A 19374-nucleotide genomic window follows, 5' to 3' on the forward strand; every position below is an offset into this window, starting at 1 on the left:
ATGTACTCTTTTATTCACAGCTGTCACTGTGCCACGTAAGACATTTGCAATCATGTGCAGTTAACTGATTTCAAAAAAGCACAAATCTGTCATCTTTGATTCACACAGTGAAATGCAAACAAGTAGTAAATAACGTGAAAAATTCTAAGAATTTAATGGTTTGCAATTCAAAATGCGATGAACTGTCATTCGAATTTTTTTTTCACCCCATTGCACAGCATTCTGAAGAGCAAGACACCACAGGGAGTTGAACCCTGTCCTGACAAAGTCAAGAGTGCCACCACCGGGGTCTTTTGCTTTTTTGTTGTTGCTGTAATACGGGCAAAAGCAAAACCTGGAGGAACAAAACCAAGACTTTGTTCCCCCAGGAAAAGAAAAAAACACTCAGCACCTGTCTGCTATATTAGTTTGTCATCACATGGGGAATACTCTCGGTCAGGAGGCTGAAACTAAAGGAAAGAAACAACTGGTTCCCCAGCATTCCCCACAACGACACCGAATTGGCGAATGACTAATTCCAAGCTATCTTTTTATCCATATTAGCAAAGCCACGATACCAGCATCCCTGATAATATTGTTTTCCCGTTTGCAACTTGGCAGGATTCACAGGTCAGGATATGGTATGGCTTTCTTTCCAAGTTTAACGCTGTAATGGAAAAAAGATAGACAATGTAAATCTCCCCACCCCCTCCCACATGAACCCCACACTGAAATTACAATGAGACAAATGATCAGTGCAATTTTTGTTTACCGCCAATGGCGTAGCACATTTTACCACAGCTATCGGCCCTCCGCAAGGCACAATTCGTCAAAGAAATAAAGACCCTAGAGGCTGGCTGTACCAAGACATCCCATGACTCCCTGCAGAAGGTTAAGACGCCTGGCTCAGTCGCAAGATAAGCTGAACAAGAAATCTGAAAAGAGAGAAAAGTGATGCCCGTCCCCCCTCACGAAAAACCCTCGACTGAACACTACTGCAGTGTTTTACAACGACTGTATGAACATTATGTTGTGCATTACAAATAAAATGTTATGCAGAGCTGATGTGCATGCAACATGTTGAGTTACACATTTAAGCCTTGGCGTGTTAAAGAAAAATCAAGGGAACCGAAATTACTTAACTTAGCACCCATGAGACTGAAGTGATGCAGTATTAGCGAGACAAGCTTGCAGCTCTTGATCTTAATGTGGCTGGATTCTCAGTGTTCCAACACAGGTTAGGCTATCCCAGATGACATACAAAGACAATTTGGGCAGTTAAACCTGAGAAACCGAAGGGAAAAGAAAAGAGGCACACACACAAACAGAGAGCGGGGCTTCTGCGAATGAAGATTAAAGCTCAAGCGCACAGGGGGATGGTACTTCATTCAGGGGCCACACTCATATTCGCTGACAGCTTCCACAGACGATTTTGCATTCAGAGGCAGGCGAGATCGAGTGGACAAACGAGGATGATCTGAAACAAAGATTGATCTACACAAAACACCCACCACACAATACTCAAAGATTTGAGGTCTACTCATCTTTTGGTTAAACATGCAAAGCAGTAGGGCCCTGTAGCCAAAGATACATGCTAGTAAAGCATTATTGTTACTAATTATTTGAGGTTAACATAAAGCCAGTTCCAAGATGTAATTTTTCAACTACAACATTGCAGAAGTTCATTATGAAGAGTTAAGCCAGAATCTTACTACATGCTTCGGGTTAGAGGACTTCACTCGTTCTTGAGCCAGTCTTGCACTCTTATTTCTGTGAAGAGAAGTGCAGGGATACACCATACCAAACCCAATAGCAATATAAACTACTGCAACACATTTGCACAGCATTTCAGACCAAATTGAAGCTGCACCATGCACAGCCTTCCTCAGCTACTGAATACATTATTTTTTTACTTCACGCAGTTGCAGGATTTCAAGAACTTAATCTGAGCAACCTACCACCTGCACAGTTGCGCAAGGGCTAGCAGCTGAGGGCTAATCATTTCAATCCATTGTTCAAACTGCATGTTGGTTGAGATGATTCCTGTTATCTCAGGTAGACCGCATTCTTCCTTCGGACTGTTCTGCAAGATCAAACAAGAGGTAGACAAGAAACATCCCCTATGCCCCCCAAGGTAATCGTAGAACTGACCATTGTTATCCTTGCCCAAAAGCTTTACTGCAGATAATGTCAGAATCAATGAACGTTCACAAATCTTCCACTTACCACAAGAAAGCTAAGCAGATGCTTACAGTCAAGTATAGCAAGTGGCTTTCATTCCAAGAACAATGAGGGCAGTTAAACCCATAAAAGATAAGTGACACCCACTAGGGTTGAGAATTTTTTGCTTCCAACATCAATATTTGATGGATTCAATTTATCTGCCTTCAATTTCCACTTTGAAAAGGGCGTCATACGAGCCCAGGTCACATCCGTGTTCTACAAAGATCCAAACTTTGTCATATCTGAAAAAGCACAGGAAAGCTCCCCCACCCACACAAGTCCCCCAAAAGAACAAACGCATACCAAAACTGTATTCAATCACAACAACTTATGCATTTATTATGCAATAAGTAAATCCTTTACAGATAGTTCACTTACTGTATTGTCAATACAAAGTCTAATAACTAATTGCAAAGGAATTGCAATGGAGGCATCTAGCCAAACAATGAATGTTAAGAGAAATGTGAATATATTTAGTGACCTTACGTGATGCTTGATGCACAAGGGAACTTGTACAAACAATGAGTTAGGAGTTCCTGGTGATCCTCTGAAAAGAAGAACTCGAAACACACGTTTTAAATCCCCCCTCCCCCTTAACCCAATAACTATAATGGAAAATCATTTGAACAAAAAATGACTGTATTCTGTATAGGTAATTATGAGGTATATATAGAATAATTACACCCACATGTACATTTCATGCATTAACTCACTGCTGGGTTAAGAGGTAGATGTAGCTGATGTACCAATGAGGCACTGTTGCTGAAGCATTGAAGGGTTGTGGTATACACGCAATCGGCTGCACAGGAGACCATCCTCTCTCACACTCCAATGCTGAAACTTCTCTCAGGAAAACCTATTGAACACAACAAGACCGCCTCCCTCTCCAACTGGGGGAGCTACTTCTGATTACAGGGGGTCGAGAAGTCCGAAAAGATCTTCCTCTAATAACTAAGTCCATTCCTCTCATGATAAATCAGTCAATTTTCCCAAGAAAAAAAAAATCTTCTGTCTTCTCTAATCATTACATTACCTGTCATTTAGCTGACGCTTTTGTCCAAAGCGACTTACATTTTTAGTACACTCAACATTTATGAGGGGCCACTTAGAGGTTCAGTATCTTGCCCAGGACACTTCGGCATGCAGATGGGGAAGAGTGGGGTTTGAACCGGCAACCTTCATGTTGGAGAACGCCCGCTCTACCCCCTTGGCCACTCCGACCTGATCAATTAAAATAGCTTGAGAACTGAAAAAAACTTCCATATAGAATAACCTTATCCTTTGATTCCTTGTGCCAAAGCTCTGGTTATATGAACTTTGATTCCTTTGAAGTTACCTTTAAGACTGTAGCTTTCCTTTCATCAAATCACAGACTCATACTAACAAAGGAAATTTATGCTAAACAGCTTATATGAGCTTTGATACCTTTCAAGTTTCATTTACATATGTAGTTTTCATTATTTATTTCTTTGATTAATGCAAAGACTATTACTTGAAAGTAAAAATAAAATTAAGAGAAATTGTAATCCACTCGAAGAATTACGAAAAATAATGATATTGCATCTCAAGATGCTTGCTCAAAAAGTGGTATTGACTGATTAGTCTAGCAGGCCATAGTGTAACATAAAAGTATACACAGAAATGTATTGTCTTAACTGCATCTTTGGTTTTTCAAGGACAAAGTTGCTTCCTTTGTTCGCAAAACAAAATGAATTTGCCTCTTATCATTCCTGGATTTAGATTCAGACTTTTAAGGGATTTCTCATCATTTACTCATCTCTCTTTTATGTAGCTTTAAAAAGACGGCTGAATTGACAAGCGATTACACTAATAGTCTTGGTATCTATAGCTTAATTGTTATCTGAATTTATCCTTGACTTTGAGATGAGTCTGCATTAATTCAGACTTTTTTTTGTTAGTTGACTCCAGTAATATGTGTATGTTAAATTTGATCTGAATTTAGATCAAATTAATCTAGATTAAATCCTTAATGTTGCAACATGCAAAGTTACCAAAAACCACGTCATTCCAATAACGAGGCAGTTTAATAAAAATGTCCTTTAAAAAACTTGAGGATTCTGAGATTGAGATTAAGGGCGTCTGGCCCTAGCACCATAGCTGTGAAACAAATAGGCTCAAAACACCAATCGATAGTGTCCAATTTGATTTGAGGTAGTAAATTTAATAATAACTAATAACTAAATAAACTAAAATGTTGGAGGTTTCATGTAGACTTGCCGTTAAATTAGTTGGCTGATATTGGCCGATATGAGCCGTTCACACAAACATGTATCTGTATATATATTTTCAGAAATGAAAATCTTTATACCACAGAATAAACAAAGAAGAAAAGCTATTTGTGTTTTGTTATCTTTCATTCAAGGGGACATATTATGAAAATTCCACTTTTGTAGTGCTTCTACACGTTAATTTGGTATCTACCATGTCTACAACTTCACTGTTAGTATTGTATTGGGCAGGTGATGAGCAGTGCCTGGTTTTCTCCAGACATACCGCTTAGAATTAACGCCAAAAAGTTCAATCTTGGTCTCAGCAGACCAGAGAATCTTATTTCTCATAATCTGGGAGTCCTTCATGTGTTTTTTGGCAAACTCTATGCGGGCTTGCATATGTCTTGCACTGAGGAGAGGCTTCCGTCGGGCCACTCTGCCATAAAGCCCCGACTGGTGGAGGGCTGCAGTGATAGTTGACTTTGTGGAACTTTCTCCCATCACCCTACAGCATTTCTGGAGCTCAGCCACAGTGATCTTTCGGTTCTTCTTTACCTCCCTCACCAAGGCTTTTCTCCTACGATTGCTCAGTTTGGCTGTACGGCCAGGTCTAGGAAGAGCTCTGGTCGTCCCAAACTTCTTCCATTTAAGGATTATGGAGGCCACTGTGCTCTTAGGAACCTTGAGTGCTGCAGAAACTCTTTTGTAACCTTGGCCAGATCTGTGCCTTGCCACAGTTCTGTCTCTGAGCTCCTTCGGCAGTTCCTTCGACCTCATGATTCTCTTTTGCTCTGACCTGTCTCAATTCATCATTTTATACAATAATATTGTCTTTTGCACACTCTGTCTACATATTCTTACACTCACAGTATATTATATTATCTATTGTATCGCCAAAAAATATGTATACCCGTACTATATATCATATATTATATCATACTCTTTGTATATTCTTTGTATATATAAGTCTATATACACATATTTTATTTATACATGTGTACATGTTATTATTATTATATTTTACTATTATTATTATTATATATACTGTTGCTGCTATTATTACTATATACTGCTATTATATTGGTATAATTACTATCATATATAAATATATATTATATACTATATATACTGTACTATTTTTTATATACTGTCTAACAATAACATTACCATCATATCATCAGTACTATTACCATCATCTGCCACTGCACCTTATCTACCTATTTTATCTTGTGTTTCTGTTTTTATTCTTTCTACCGCAATATTTTATATTTTATATTTTATATTTTATTCTATTGTATTGTATTTTATTGTATTCAAATGTACCGGCTGCTATGACGACTTAATTTCCCCTCGGGGATGAATAAAGTAATCTATCTATCTATCTATCTATCTATCTAGGTCTTATATAGACAGGTGTGTGCCTTTCCTACTCAAGTCCAATCAGTTTAATTAAACACAGCTGGACTCCAATGAAGGAGTAGAACCATCTCAAGGAGGATCAGAAGAAATGGACAGCACTTTGATTCTCCAAGCTGTCATGTTGCCAAAAGTCAGACTAATAGCCTAGTACAAGGAACAGCATTATGTCCTGCCCTAAGCTAAGTAGCCTAAAAAGAACAGAAGTATCTCCTGCTTAGCTTAGTAATAAGAATGGTAAATGTTTAGCCTAAATCGGGCTAATTTATCAACGAAAAGAAAAAAATGCTGTTGGGGGACTGATGCTAGTGGTATCGCTGATCATTTTTGCTAAGCTAGGATAAACTCCTGACAGAAGCCTGGTGTAGGATGAGCCTGAAATCCAACAGATATAAATCATCCAATATAATAATTGGTTTAACTTAAAAACCTTTAAAAGGTTGGACTGTCCCATTAAAGTCATAGCTCCGTTGAAATGTATAATTTTTCTATTTGTTTTTGGTTGTATTCAGTGGTTGTGTTTGAACTAGAAGGTGTGCTTACAGTATGGCATTAATATGTGTTTCTATGAGGGCTTATGGATGATGAAACCATTACCCCAGAGAGTTGGAATCAGACAACAGAGGATGAAAACCTTTTGACTATGGCTGGTTGACTAGAAGCTAAGAAGTGTGCACGTCAGGGTTTTCTGGCCCACCCAAGACAAGTATTTTCAAGATAATTACTTATGTGTTGTATTTATTTGCCACCTTGGGTGACTGCGACGACCCTGCTTTTCTTTCAAGAGTATGCATTTTTCTCTCCTCCCTGTCTGGCTGTGTGGTCAGCCTTTGTGCTACGGGTTGGACATGCAGTGATGCTGACATGACCGCGAACACCACTGTTGTGTTAAAAGGTTGTGCCTCTGTCATGATGAAACCGGGTGCTTCCCTTTCACCAGATTTGAAATAACCTGAACACTGATGACCGACACTGAAAGCTTTGTTGCTCTGTGACTCCACAGTTCTCTTGCCATCCTTCAAGGACATATTTTTCTTCATTGCTTCAATCGATTAAAGGGAAATGTTTGAGTCCACAAAACACTTTCAAGGGCAAACAGTGTTGCAGCCAAATCCAATACAATTGAGGTAAACGGTGACAGATTCTTCAACTGTAAAAGAACAACTTAAAAAAAAAAGAAGAATAAAATGCCTCCTCTGGTGTCATCTGAGTGTCCTTAAGCATTTGATTCAACTGCTAACGTGGCTCCAGGGGAGGATATCAGAGGACAGTTAGGCTAAAACACATTTTTAATCAAAGTGTTTCGAGTCTAATTTGAATGTTGGGGCATTAGAACACTTTGATGACACCACACAAGCAATGTTAAGGCATTTTTTCTTATTTCAGTTTTTTATTACGTTTGAAGAGGTGGTCACCATTGACTTCAATTGTATTGGATTTGGCTGCAAAGCTGTTTAAACCTGAAACTCCAAAAGGGTTTTGTGGCCTCAAACACTTCACCCTCCCCTCCATAGGTGTGAGTAGAGGATTAGTGAATTTCTTGGGTGATCTATCCCTTTAACTTGCTCATATGGCTTTCTTACTTATTCTCCAGCCTTAGTGCACAGTGAACTATCACTTTCGTAAAAAATGATTACGTTACTCTGTCATGCCAAGGCCTTGTCAGAAGACTAGTGTAAAGTGGGACTGGAGGAAAGGATGGTCTTCTACTGAATCCACAACCACCAGAGAAGCCTTTAGTCAGATTGACTGACTGAACAGTAGTGGTGGACTGATCGTTTATGTCCTTAACCCTCTGCTATTTTACAGTTTATTAACACCACAGGGAGACGTGACATTAGTTTGTCTTCTTAACTGTGTTTTAATGAATTGTTTATGCCTGGTTTAATGATGTATATTGTGGCCCTGTAATGTGCCCTAATGACGGAGAACGAGGCGGCCTCGGCTGAAGTATTAATTTGGACTGCCTCCCCAATGATTATTCCTCAGCCAGCGACACCACCGCTGCTGCCTCTGCTGCTGTGTGCGCGAGAACGGATGCAAGCGTGATTCATGGAGGCTTTTCCGCTCTGCGCTACAGCTTGATTCCTTGCTGTCACGCCACTCTGTGAAGCTGATATATCCTGGGGGGATCCACAGCAATTAGTTCAGCTTTTTATTTGTCTTTCAAGCACGTACAGACATAGCCTGATGAATCTTCAGTGGGAATATATGGATGGAAATATTGTTCCTGAATAATAAATCCAACATTAAAATAGAGGGTTAGTGGTTGCTAGCGCAAGGTTGCCCTGTGCTATATTGTTCTCTATACAAACCACGTAAGTGACACATGAACATTCCTTTTGAAATATTGCAGCACCCTGCCAGTACAGTAATACTCTTATCCTCAGTGAGACATGTCTGCAGAGTGCTGTGGTCTGTCTTGTCCTCCTCAGGCGGAGACTCGACAGACCTCAGACCTGCCTGAGGGAGGCCTCTTTGTAATACCCATCATTATGTGGCGTGGTGTTCCTTCTCTTGTTTCCCACCTTAGACTCTTAATAACGAAGTCGTCCCTGTCAGTCAGCGCGCTGCTGGGTCGACAGCTTGTTATTTTTGTTCTGTTTTTAAGGATATGGAGAATGTCAGTACTGAGTTTGTCAAATCCAACTAAATTCTATAATCCATATGTAGCTTTTTGAAGCAGCAGGCAGGGGATATGTTTATTTAGCCATGTCTAAATCCACCAGGATAACAGTTTTCATTTTGTACACACTGTCTAACTGCTGTAATTACTGTAAACAAGTGAAGTCACATTTGAGAACATTTTTCGAAACCCTGATCAGATGCTATTGGTGCAGATTCAGTGCTTATGTTTCTCAAAATGAAGACCAGATATTTATCAAAACACTTTTGAGCCAAGTTTTTTCCTGTTCTTTTGCTTACTCGTCATTTTATTTTTTGAAAGCAAGAGATACATCTTTCAGAAATGTGTCAGAGACCAGAGGTTTTCAACTTCTTTGGCTTATTAGGGCTTATCACACACACCAATCCATTTAAAGATGTTGGGCTTTTTAGCTTCCGTAACTCATCTTCTCTCATCTAGGCGGAAAGGACATACACATTTAAGTGTTGATTTTGGCAGCTGTGGTTCAGGCAATAGAGTTGGTCCGGCTCGTCCACTAACCGGAAGGTCAGCGCTTTGATTATGAGGCATTCTCATTGAAAAAGGACTCGTAATTCCCCTTCATTGAACATTAGTGCTGGGTTTGAACGGTGCACAGCACAAGATGGCCTCCGAGAGATGAGCATGTTTCACAAACAGGCCGAGCAATTACAGCCTGAATAATTATGTGCTGAAGGGGAGACACGTTTCGCCCCGCTGCTCAGCAAAGTTCATGTGAAGTTATAATTAAACAATAACCCGTTTACAAATGAACGCACACACGCATTTGTGTACTTAAGTGTGCAAAGTGTAATTAGCTGCGATGCATCTGAGTGAGATTGAAGAACAACAATGTCAAACGGTGGAATTACGTTCAGGCCGTTAGCTTGTATCACTGTTATCTGTGCGCTCAGGGGGGAGGAGGAGGAGTGGAGGTGTGAGCGAAGAGAGAAAGACAGGCTGAATGAGTGATTGATACAGACGGCTGATTCAGCTTCACAAGATTCAGAGATGATGTTTGACAGGGAAACTTTGTACAAACACGTTCAATGGAGATCTCTAGGGAGTCAATAAAGTTAGTCACAAAAATTGAACATTCATTTTTCAAAGTTAATTAGACCCCAGGAAATCATATTGAAACACGATGTAGCTGCACACAATGTTAAATGACATAATATGATCAGAGGAAGATTAGGTATTAATGTTGTTTCTCAGGGACGGACATAAATATATCTGCTTGATGTTGTACTCACTCTTTAATTTGTAATTTGTCACAATGCTTATCAGTAAATGAATCTACTCATTACACAATGTTTTTTCGTGAAACAGGACTAAAACTGCTGAGTCCGTATTGGTACTTTAAGCGCATCTTGACACCAGGAAGTGGTTGCTGTACTTTACATATCGTCTCACGTAATAACAGCAACTATTAGGTGCAGGCATGACCAACTCTGTCTCTGAAAATGAGAAGCCAGGGAGAAGAGAGGGAGAGATGATGGGCAGCTCTCCTCCTGATAACCTGATCACAATGTGTGTCAAAGGCTCTTCAGACAGTCGGAGAGGACACTCTGCACGATGAGGTTTCCAGCTCGTCTGGACAGGCTCGACAGGCTGAGATGTCCTTTCACATTTAGCTGCTTTTCAGGCAAAGAGCTGTGAGGCTGAGATGTGAAGTTTGGTAAAAAAGCTCTCTGCAACCAGTGTATTGGTCTGCACGATTATCATACTCCTATTATTGATCTGGGGCTGCTTGTATGATAATTGTCATTATTGATTGTCGTATCATTTTACGATTAATTGTTTAGTCTACTAATGTGACAACCCAGTTTAAAATGGCCATTGCGAGTCTTCAGAGCCTGAGGTGAGGTCTTTCACTGCTCTTTTTTACGTTTTACTCGTCACAGTAGGAAAATCATAGGTGTCATTTATAACATTAACTCTGGTCTTGAGTGTCTCAGTGAGCTACAGCCCAGAAACTGAGGCAGCTCAATGGAACTCAGGCATCATTTATTACATTATTTACTTTTGTTACCGATCTGAATGTCATTTGACAACGAGGCTCACTGCTTGTTTACCCAATAATCCACATTCACACAATGATTGAAAAAGCAGCAAAGTTAGAATTTTTTAATTTATAATCTTTACAACCATTAAACATTTTGAGTTGGTTAATAAATTCTAAAATGTGTTGCTCGGCACTATCACTTAGGAGAACTAGAATGGCACACAGTAGAGCACATTCCTCCACCAAAGCCCCTTAAATCCAATCATTCCACTATTATTTACACACACACTTTGTATGTTTTTTTCTTCGAGATCTTTATATAATTTTTTTTAGAAATATGCAGAAATTGTCAAATAAAGTGAAAACAAACCCAAACCCCAATGTTCCTGGATTCGTCCCCAGATACAGATCCACACCGAAATGTAATGGGTTCTTTTCTAATCCATAAAACATCCTTTGACCAATTTTCCTGGTTATCTGTTTAGGGGTGTTTGTGTAATGCTGCTTACAGGCAGGCAGAAAAACAAAAAACACTGATGTATGATTCAGTGGATATTCTTAGACTGATATTTTCTCTAATGTTTATATAAACTATAGTTATGTATCCATTGTAATTATTCATCTTTTATAATTTTTCATAACTATGTTAAATGTAATCATAACATGGTCATGTTGAGTTGAATTTCTCGAGTTTTACGTTTTGCTCTTGTACATAAACGCTAACACTTGATAAAATTATCTTTATGTTAATTCATTTGAAAAGAGAAAACTAATATTGAAAGTGTACCTTTTACTTCCTAATTATATGATAATCATGTGATGATGTCTGATCTATTTGTGTCAGGAAGATTAATAGCAACAGTCCTACAGGGACTAACGGTGGACTGTGTCATCTGAATGCAGTTTGAGAAATTGCTAAAAATATCTTTGATCTCTATTGACTGTAAATAGTGTTGGCCTTTTAATCATAATCTTATTGTATTCATTTAATACCAGTTAACATTGTTGTTAAGGCTTCTACTGCCTTTGATCAAATACTGAATAAATGATTCTGCAATAAACACCCCCAAAGTAAAACATTAGTCCACAAACTAAACTCTTATAAACATGAATCGGTCCCCATTTAATGATTTTATAGATTTGAATAGATTCTGTAAGTTTGAATCAGTCACAGTGTAATAAACTTACAGCTTCGACTCACCCTTGGGTTGTGATGGTGTCACTAGATGGCGCTAGAGCACCAACTATCCCCCCTCTGTGTTGTTTCTCCTCAGCACCACAACAGTGGAGTTTTTAATTTTTTTCCTCCCTAGAAGCCTAATGGGAAATTTCAAGTCACCTAAATAAAAAGGAAGGTGTAATTAACGCGACATGCTATTAATTGCATCTGCCAAAGAGTGGGTGAAGGGCAGGAGGGCACACTTTTTATTTTTTGATTACTTGGCTCCACAAATGTCCACTTCACAGATCAGAGAGAGGCCTTTATGTCAGGGTGTCATTTCATGCCAGTCGTCCAAATGGCAGGTCAAACGGTCACGATGATGCACAGAGGGTCAGCGTCTCATTTCCCCTGCATCAGCAACATACCAGCATGTGGAAATGATCGCGCTGTATTGTGCTGTAATCTGGAGCCACTGTAGTGCATTAAAGAGAGATAATATCAGCTTTGCTTATCAGCCTACATGGAGGCAAATTAAACATATAGGGACATTTTTACATGAAACAATGAAGCATGGGTTTAAATAATGAAATTAATCAGTTGAGCATTAACAACAGACTTATTGTTAATGTTTTCCCGAACATCTGGGCCTCAAGTCAAAATGTCGGCTGAGAAAAATGCATGTTACCATTGACGACACATTCTGAATAGAAGCCACATAGGCTGCTCTAATCCTGTGTATTATTGGAATATTATGCCCAGCCTACAAATTTTTCACTTGAGAAAATTGTTACTTTTTATGTCATTGTTTTGTCCACAGTAGAAAGACAGTGCCAATAGGTTCAGCAAGTACAAACATGTTTACATAGTCACACATGAAGTCCCCACAGGAAATCATTCATCGCAACAGCTAGTTAAAATAGTCTGTTCTGTTTATTCTCTCAGTTCAATGGATTTAGGATCCTAAAGAGCACCCTACTTTTTGTTTTGGTTTATGATTAGGCTTATTGGTCATCACTGAGAAATCAGCTTTCAATTACCCAATTGATCCTTGTCATGTATCAATAATGATGCTGAAGTGTGCCCTGTAAATCTCAGTTTATACTCTTCTTCCTCACTACTGCTGCAAACAGCAGGACAGAGGCCGGCCGCTTGTGGAGTGAAACAGAGCTGAATTGAAACGAATATGAATTTATATATTTTTTCTTTCAGATATCTTTTAGTCAAAACAGGAGGTGGAAAGGAAAGGAAATAACAACTGTGCATTATGGCCATCAGTTTCATCATAAAATCAACTAGAATCCGATCACACCATACATTCCTCTGGGAGTATTATGGAGCAATGACACACTGGAGAATGGGGAAATGCCACCACGGTCACCACTGTCAATATCACTGTCACTAGAAGTCCCTATAGAAATATTATAGTGGATTTCTTTTTCCTCTTTAGGGCATTGCTTTATCTATTGATCCAGATAATTTCAGTGGTGATGAGGGAATATTATGTAAATTGAATACAATAGGTTTTGTTTGAATAGCAGGAGGCAGTTATTTAAATCAAATGATCCCTGGTGCGTTCAAAGTCTGGGTTGTTGAATTTACTTGCAAACTTGCAAACTTGCTTTGTTTGGGACTTTTTGGGCTGTAAAAATTAAGCAAGTTTTGATCTTCTGAAGTTGATTAATATTATTTAAGAAATAAAAACTTTTATTTATCATTATCTGTATCAGAATTGTGAGTACACATGTTTGGTTTAGCAGTTTCACAGATAAGTCAAGAGGTCTGCTCATTAAAATGTTGCTATTGATGTGATGGAGAGCTTATATTTTTGGATTTAGACTGATATGAATGAACTATCCATTGAAAAAGGTTTTATTACGTGAAATAAATAAAAAAGTGTTGTTGGTTTTTATGTCTTTAAGCAAGAATACAAAAAACAAAACAAACCCTCAACTTTATAGATTTAATATATATATATGTATATATTTATATTTGATTTCTAAGCTTGTGTTTTTTTTAGTTCCCAATACTGTGAGCATACAACAGACAAAGTCATACCTTTAAGTCTCAGTGAAATGGAAGTGCAACCAAAATCTGCTGGGCCACGTTCAGCCAATCCCTGGACCGCTGTGGGTCCTAGCACCTTACTTTGGGAGCCCCTAATTTAACCTTACATTGAAGCGGAGGTTTTCTCAGGCAGAGCCAGTCGATTTAAAATCAGCCCGGGGCAGAAACAACACATCATCGGCTCATAATCTTCCATTCATCAACCCTGATTTTCTCCCCACCATTAATTCCGCCCAGACCAATGGGATCAAAGCAAGAGACAGATTTTTTCTTTCTCTTTTTTCTTTTTTTTTAAACAACACAGCTGCAGAGCAGACAGTGAACTCACTGCATCATCATCATCATCATCATCACCATCATCATCATCATCATCATCTTTCAGGTTTGGGTAAAAAAATACATTTAGCCTTGACGTTGGAAAAAAGCTGTTTAATATCAACCCCATTATTTAAAAATGTGCAAGTCCGTTGTTCATGTGTCAAGTGATGAAACACCTACAGGCATTTTTCTCCTCTGCTTCACCCCAAGTTCATCCAGCGATTATGACAGAGCCCACAGAGCCCCCCCCCCCCCCCCCCCCCCCCACCCGACCCCCATCAAAACATACAAAATAAAAATAAAGGTTTAACAGCAGGCGATTCAACCAAAACCAGAGGAAAACGGCTTCGGATTGCTACAGGTCAGGTCTACGTCCCACAAAGTGAATTTAAACTTCGATTCAATAAAGCTACCGAGGAAAACATCTCAATGGCATGAAAAAAAAAAAAAAAGAGAAGATAAATTCTGTTCCCACATGAGAGAGGAAAAACCCATCCCTGGATATCTGTGTTTGCTTCAAACCAAAAAACAAGATACGATAAAATAATTACAAAAATGACAATATGCTGTGCGGAGAAAATATGTATTATGTACATTTAAATGTACCGGTCCAAGCTGTGGCAATGCCGCTGGAAAAAAGTCAAATAAAACAAAATAAAACTAAGTATCGCTCCTTCCCTTCAAAACAAAAGCCTCTTTGCTGTCATTTCATATATATCTTGCTCTTCGTGTCACCTATATAAAAACCCACCGTAGAATAAATTACAATCTCATTAAAAAACAAAATAAAAGTTCTCCACAACAATTTTCCCCTAGAATAAAGCACGAAGATAAACAAAATGGCTGAAATAAAACGCATGGCAACAAGCTCACGAACAAATAATAATAATGACAATAATAATGATAATAATAACAATAATAATAATTTTGATCATATGCTGCAATTTTTGGAATGTCACCAAATGTGATTTAAAATATAAATTTAGATAGAAATGTATTATCATTATTTATTTTATTTTCCAAACCGACTAATCATGGTGGTGATCTCGTTGTTTTTGTCCTGGTTCATTTATGGTTTGAAAGTAATGTTAAATCTGAATTCAGACAGTCATTTGATTGGAAACACAATCTAACGTAGTTTCACAAAGAAAAAATAACTCATCGGACAATTGATCAAAATTAAACTCATTAAAACGTGTTTTTTTTAAACACGTCGTCAGAGTCAAATTAAAACAGCAAATTATAAAACCGCAAACGAGCATGACTTCGGCTACAAAATAAAAAATAATAACGTTAAATAGCAAACAAGTACAAGAAAACTCAGCCCGCTTGTTTTTGAAAACATCGATCCAGAAAAGTGCCCCAGTGAAGAAAGAAAAACAAAAAAGGGATGAAGACATGACTTTTCAAAGTTATACAATATTTACAAAAGTGGATCCAAAATGTATGTGAGAGTTGCTGACATATATCTATGTAGATATATCTATAGCCCATCCTGTTATGGGAAAAGTGCCAGATAATCAAATCAATCGCCACGGAGCCTGAGCTGGGAGACTCTCAGAGGATATTTTATATTATTTATATTATTTAACGCTGGTTTTGTGAAGAATATCATGGAATATCACGTTAATACTTGGTCAGGGCCCGACTGCACTGCAGGCCACTGGAGAGGTCAGCCAGTGAACTTAATAATGATAATAATAATAATAATAATAATAATAATAATAATAATAATAATGTCCATGACCACATCCTCTCAGAATAAATACGAGCTGAATGGCCTGCAGCTTCCAGCAGAGTTCCTCCCGCAGCGCAGAGCGGCTCTGTGCTGCCTGGCTGACAGATGGGACTCGGCCGATGCTCACCCTCAGCTGGACTCCACTGGACTGGGGCCGCAGCCTCCACTGGCCCCCAGTTTACTCCATTAACGCAGCTCCTTTGACCCCCACTGCGACACCCACCCACCCAGCCATCTATCCATCCACTGCTGGACGCACAGTGTAGAGCTATAAAACTAAAACGCCTCTGCTCTCCCTTTACGCACAGGACAAAATAAATGTTGAATTGGGTTTAAAAAAATAAAAGAAAGTATCAAATGGGAACCGCTGAGCTGTACCTGTCGTCTAAAAAACACGTATGCCTTTTTCCCCCTCCCTCTACTTTTGTTTTCGTCAAGTATGATTTCAATAACACAATGGGGGCTACACCTCGAAACTGCGTCGACTGGAGTCACAGTGCTGGCCATGTATCCTCGGAGAACACAACACAGGCTTATGTTCCTTTAGCTCTGGGAGAGGAAATCAAATGTCCCGTCCTCCCCTCGCTCTCTCTCCGGGTTTCACAGATTCACTGCAGATATTGTGTGAGTACTCACTGCAATCTATTACACATAAAACACCACTATATCGCTTCATAGTCCAGTGATTTATATATACCCTCGGGGATAAATAAAAAGGATAAACAAGTCCTGGAGGAGCGGTCCGGCTGAGTTCATTGGACCGGGGTCTGGACCCCGTGGTGCGGCGGCGTGTCCCCGTACACATCCTCGCTCCCTGGCAGAGCTCCTCCGGGAGGAGTCATGCGTTTCTCCTTCTGTCTCCTGTTACAAAACCAAACCCGCACCACCTCTTTCTCCAGGTGCAGACTGTCCGCCAGGCCGATTATTTCCGACGCTGCCGGTTTAGGTGACTTCAAAAAATGGCTCTCCAACGCTCCCTTTACGCTTACCTCGATCGAAGTCCGTTTTTTCCTTTTCCTGCCCTGCGCAGCGATTTTGTCCAGGCTGGTCGGGCTGCCCGAGGTGGAGTCCGCCTCCTCCAGCCACTTGTTCAACAGAGGCTTCAGCTTGCACATGTTTTTGAAGCTGAGCTGCAGGGCCTCAAACCTGCATATGGTGGTTTGGGAAAACACATTTCCGTACAGGGTCCCCAGGGCGAGTCCCACGTCCGCCTGCGTGAAGCCCAGCTTGATCCTCCGCTGTTTGAACTGTTTGGCGAACTGCTCCAGGTCGTCCGAGGTCGGCGTATCCTCGTCCGAGTGGTCGTGGTGGCTCCCCGGCTGGTGCTGGTGCTGATGCTGGGACGGCGGGTGGCCGTGGTCGCTGAGGTGCGGGCTGTGTTGGTCATCATGACTGTCTCTTAGGATGTGGTGGTGCATCCCCTGCCCGCTGCTCGGGATCATCCCGTTCACGCTGAAGCTCGGCTGGGAGTAAATAAGGCTTTGGCCGTTCGTCGTCGCCATGCTCGGTATGTGAGCCGCGGTGGTTGTTCTCCACGCCCGGCTGTCGTGGTGGTTCCCGAGCGTCTGGTGCACCAGGTGGGGCGGCCGCGACTGGTGCTGCAGGTTGCTGCTGGAGTTGTGCATCTCGTCCCGGGCGCCCTGCACCGTGGGTTTGATGTCCTGCTCCGCGCCGAGCGGGCTGGAGGACCACGGGGCTCCCTCTCCGTGGGACAGCGCCTGGATCCACTGGTGTGCGTGGCTGAGCGTGTGGCTGTTGCTCTGGAGCGCGTAGTCGCCCTGCAACAGGCTCTGTGCGTCCCGGTACGCCGTGGCTTGCTGCATGCTGCCAGGCTCCGAGTGCACGATGGATGCGCTGGAGGTGAGTATGTTGTAGTGGTTAGACGCTGCGGTCGCCATGACTTTCGGAGCCGGACTGGTCGCTCTTATTATAGGAACCTCGCATTTGACAGATCCTCTCCTGCCCACAAGCGGCTCCCAGGCGCTCTGCCAAGTGTACGCCGAGGCGCACCTGGACTCCGCCCCGCCCCTGCCACTCATTGGACGGGCAAAGATGATGGACGTGGTTACCCGGGGCAACGGTACGGCGATTGGCTGCGGGGAAGTCTCCGCAAACACTACTCTCTTTGTCGGAGAGGTGCGAGTTGAGGCTCCCGTGGACGCGGAGAGCCGGAGTGCAGCGTGGGGAGACGGAGCACCGGGATGAGCAGTGCAACTGTAAGATACAGTTGATTTACTTTGATAATCATGTTGTATCAAGACTGCGGCTTTGGGTGCAGGCTAGTTCGTGGAGAGCAGGGTTTCCTCTGATGTGTATGTCTAATCATTGAGTTACTTTTTGTTTTTAAGAGTTGGCTGTGATCACGCGCACGTTTATGCCAAAAAATGCTGGAAACGTGTGTGCAACATCCTGATGTGATCAGACAGCGTCAACTTTTGCGACAAAGCAAGCTGGATTTCAGAGCATGTTCATGTTATCTGCAGAATACAACAGGTCAGGCTGCAAATTGGAGCTGCTCGACAGAAAAGTACAGATGAGTGTTTTCACGAGTTCTGCTGAGACGTTATTAGGCGTGTGCTTATTAATTAATACAATTGTATTATTTTGTGCAGTGTAATGTGTGTGTGTAAATGTGTGTGAATTAAATTATTGATGTACCCTGATTCTTAAGGAGAATCAATCAACCATTACTGCTACATTACTCCTTAACAAAGTTCAGAATTAAATGTGGACATTTTGCCAGTTATGTACGTGTGAGACAAAATAATTATAATTTAAATATAATATAACATAGTAATAATAATATATAACATTTATTCAAACTGGTTTTAAATCAACAAATAAAAAAAACCTTGTCTTACAGCCTAAACTTCACCATGATTTTCTGGATGTAAGCCCTAAGGTACAATGTAAGAGGAATAAAATCACGTTAAAAGATGAAAGAAGACACAATTAAGGTGAATATTTTTATTTAATATAAAAAGTCCTGACGATTAAGCAGCAATAAATTGGAGTAAATTGCGACTGAGCAGTTATTGACCTCATTTGTTGACATGCAGCCTGCTCCTGACTGCACCTGATCTGCATTCAGAAGATGCAGGTTTTAAGATGTATTGTTTGTTCAAATGGAGGCGTTTGTCATTTGAAAAGGTGACACTTACACTGAGTGCTGACATCAGTCTGTTATTTTCTTTTTAGTGTGTTTGCATTTAAAAAAAATAATGAATTGGTTAATTGGCTGCACTTTCTCAAATACAAATAAAAGTGTAGACTTGTATATCTCCGCCCATAGGGAAGTTTCATATGTCCTTGAATTAAAAACCTTAAACATCCCATGAAATAATCAAATAAAGTTTTGTCTCCAAATAGGCTGTAAAGTCAATTTTACAAGCTCCATCTCAGTAAGAGAGGCTACACATAGAAAGAAATAAGGTGCCTGGATTGGGGCTGAGATTTTGTATCATGACTGACTTAAAAGATGTATATTTCAAAAAAGTTTTTGTCTTTTGCGCCTTCGTCCCTGCAATGTTCCTTTGGTAAATGTAGAGTTGTGTTCTCTAAATGGTTGTTTACAGCACTGAATAGGTTCTATGT

The 19374-nt window shown here is 40.4% G+C and overlaps 1 protein-coding gene across 1 annotated transcript; it reads right to left on the reverse strand.

The window, feature by feature from the left end:
- Positions 1 to 16532: 16532 nt before the first annotated feature.
- pou3f2b (POU class 3 homeobox 2b) lies at positions 16533 to 17819 on the reverse strand. Its single transcript, XM_053432975.1, has one exon. It carries the CDS (start codon positions 17817 to 17819, stop codon positions 16533 to 16535), a length of 1287 nt encoding a protein of 428 aa, XP_053288950.1.
- Positions 17820 to 19374: the final 1555 nt, after the last annotated feature.

The sequence above is a fragment of the Pleuronectes platessa genome, chromosome 10, assembly GCF_947347685.1.
Source record: "Pleuronectes platessa chromosome 10, fPlePla1.1, whole genome shotgun sequence".
NCBI lineage: Eukaryota > Metazoa > Chordata > Actinopteri > Pleuronectiformes > Pleuronectidae > Pleuronectes > Pleuronectes platessa.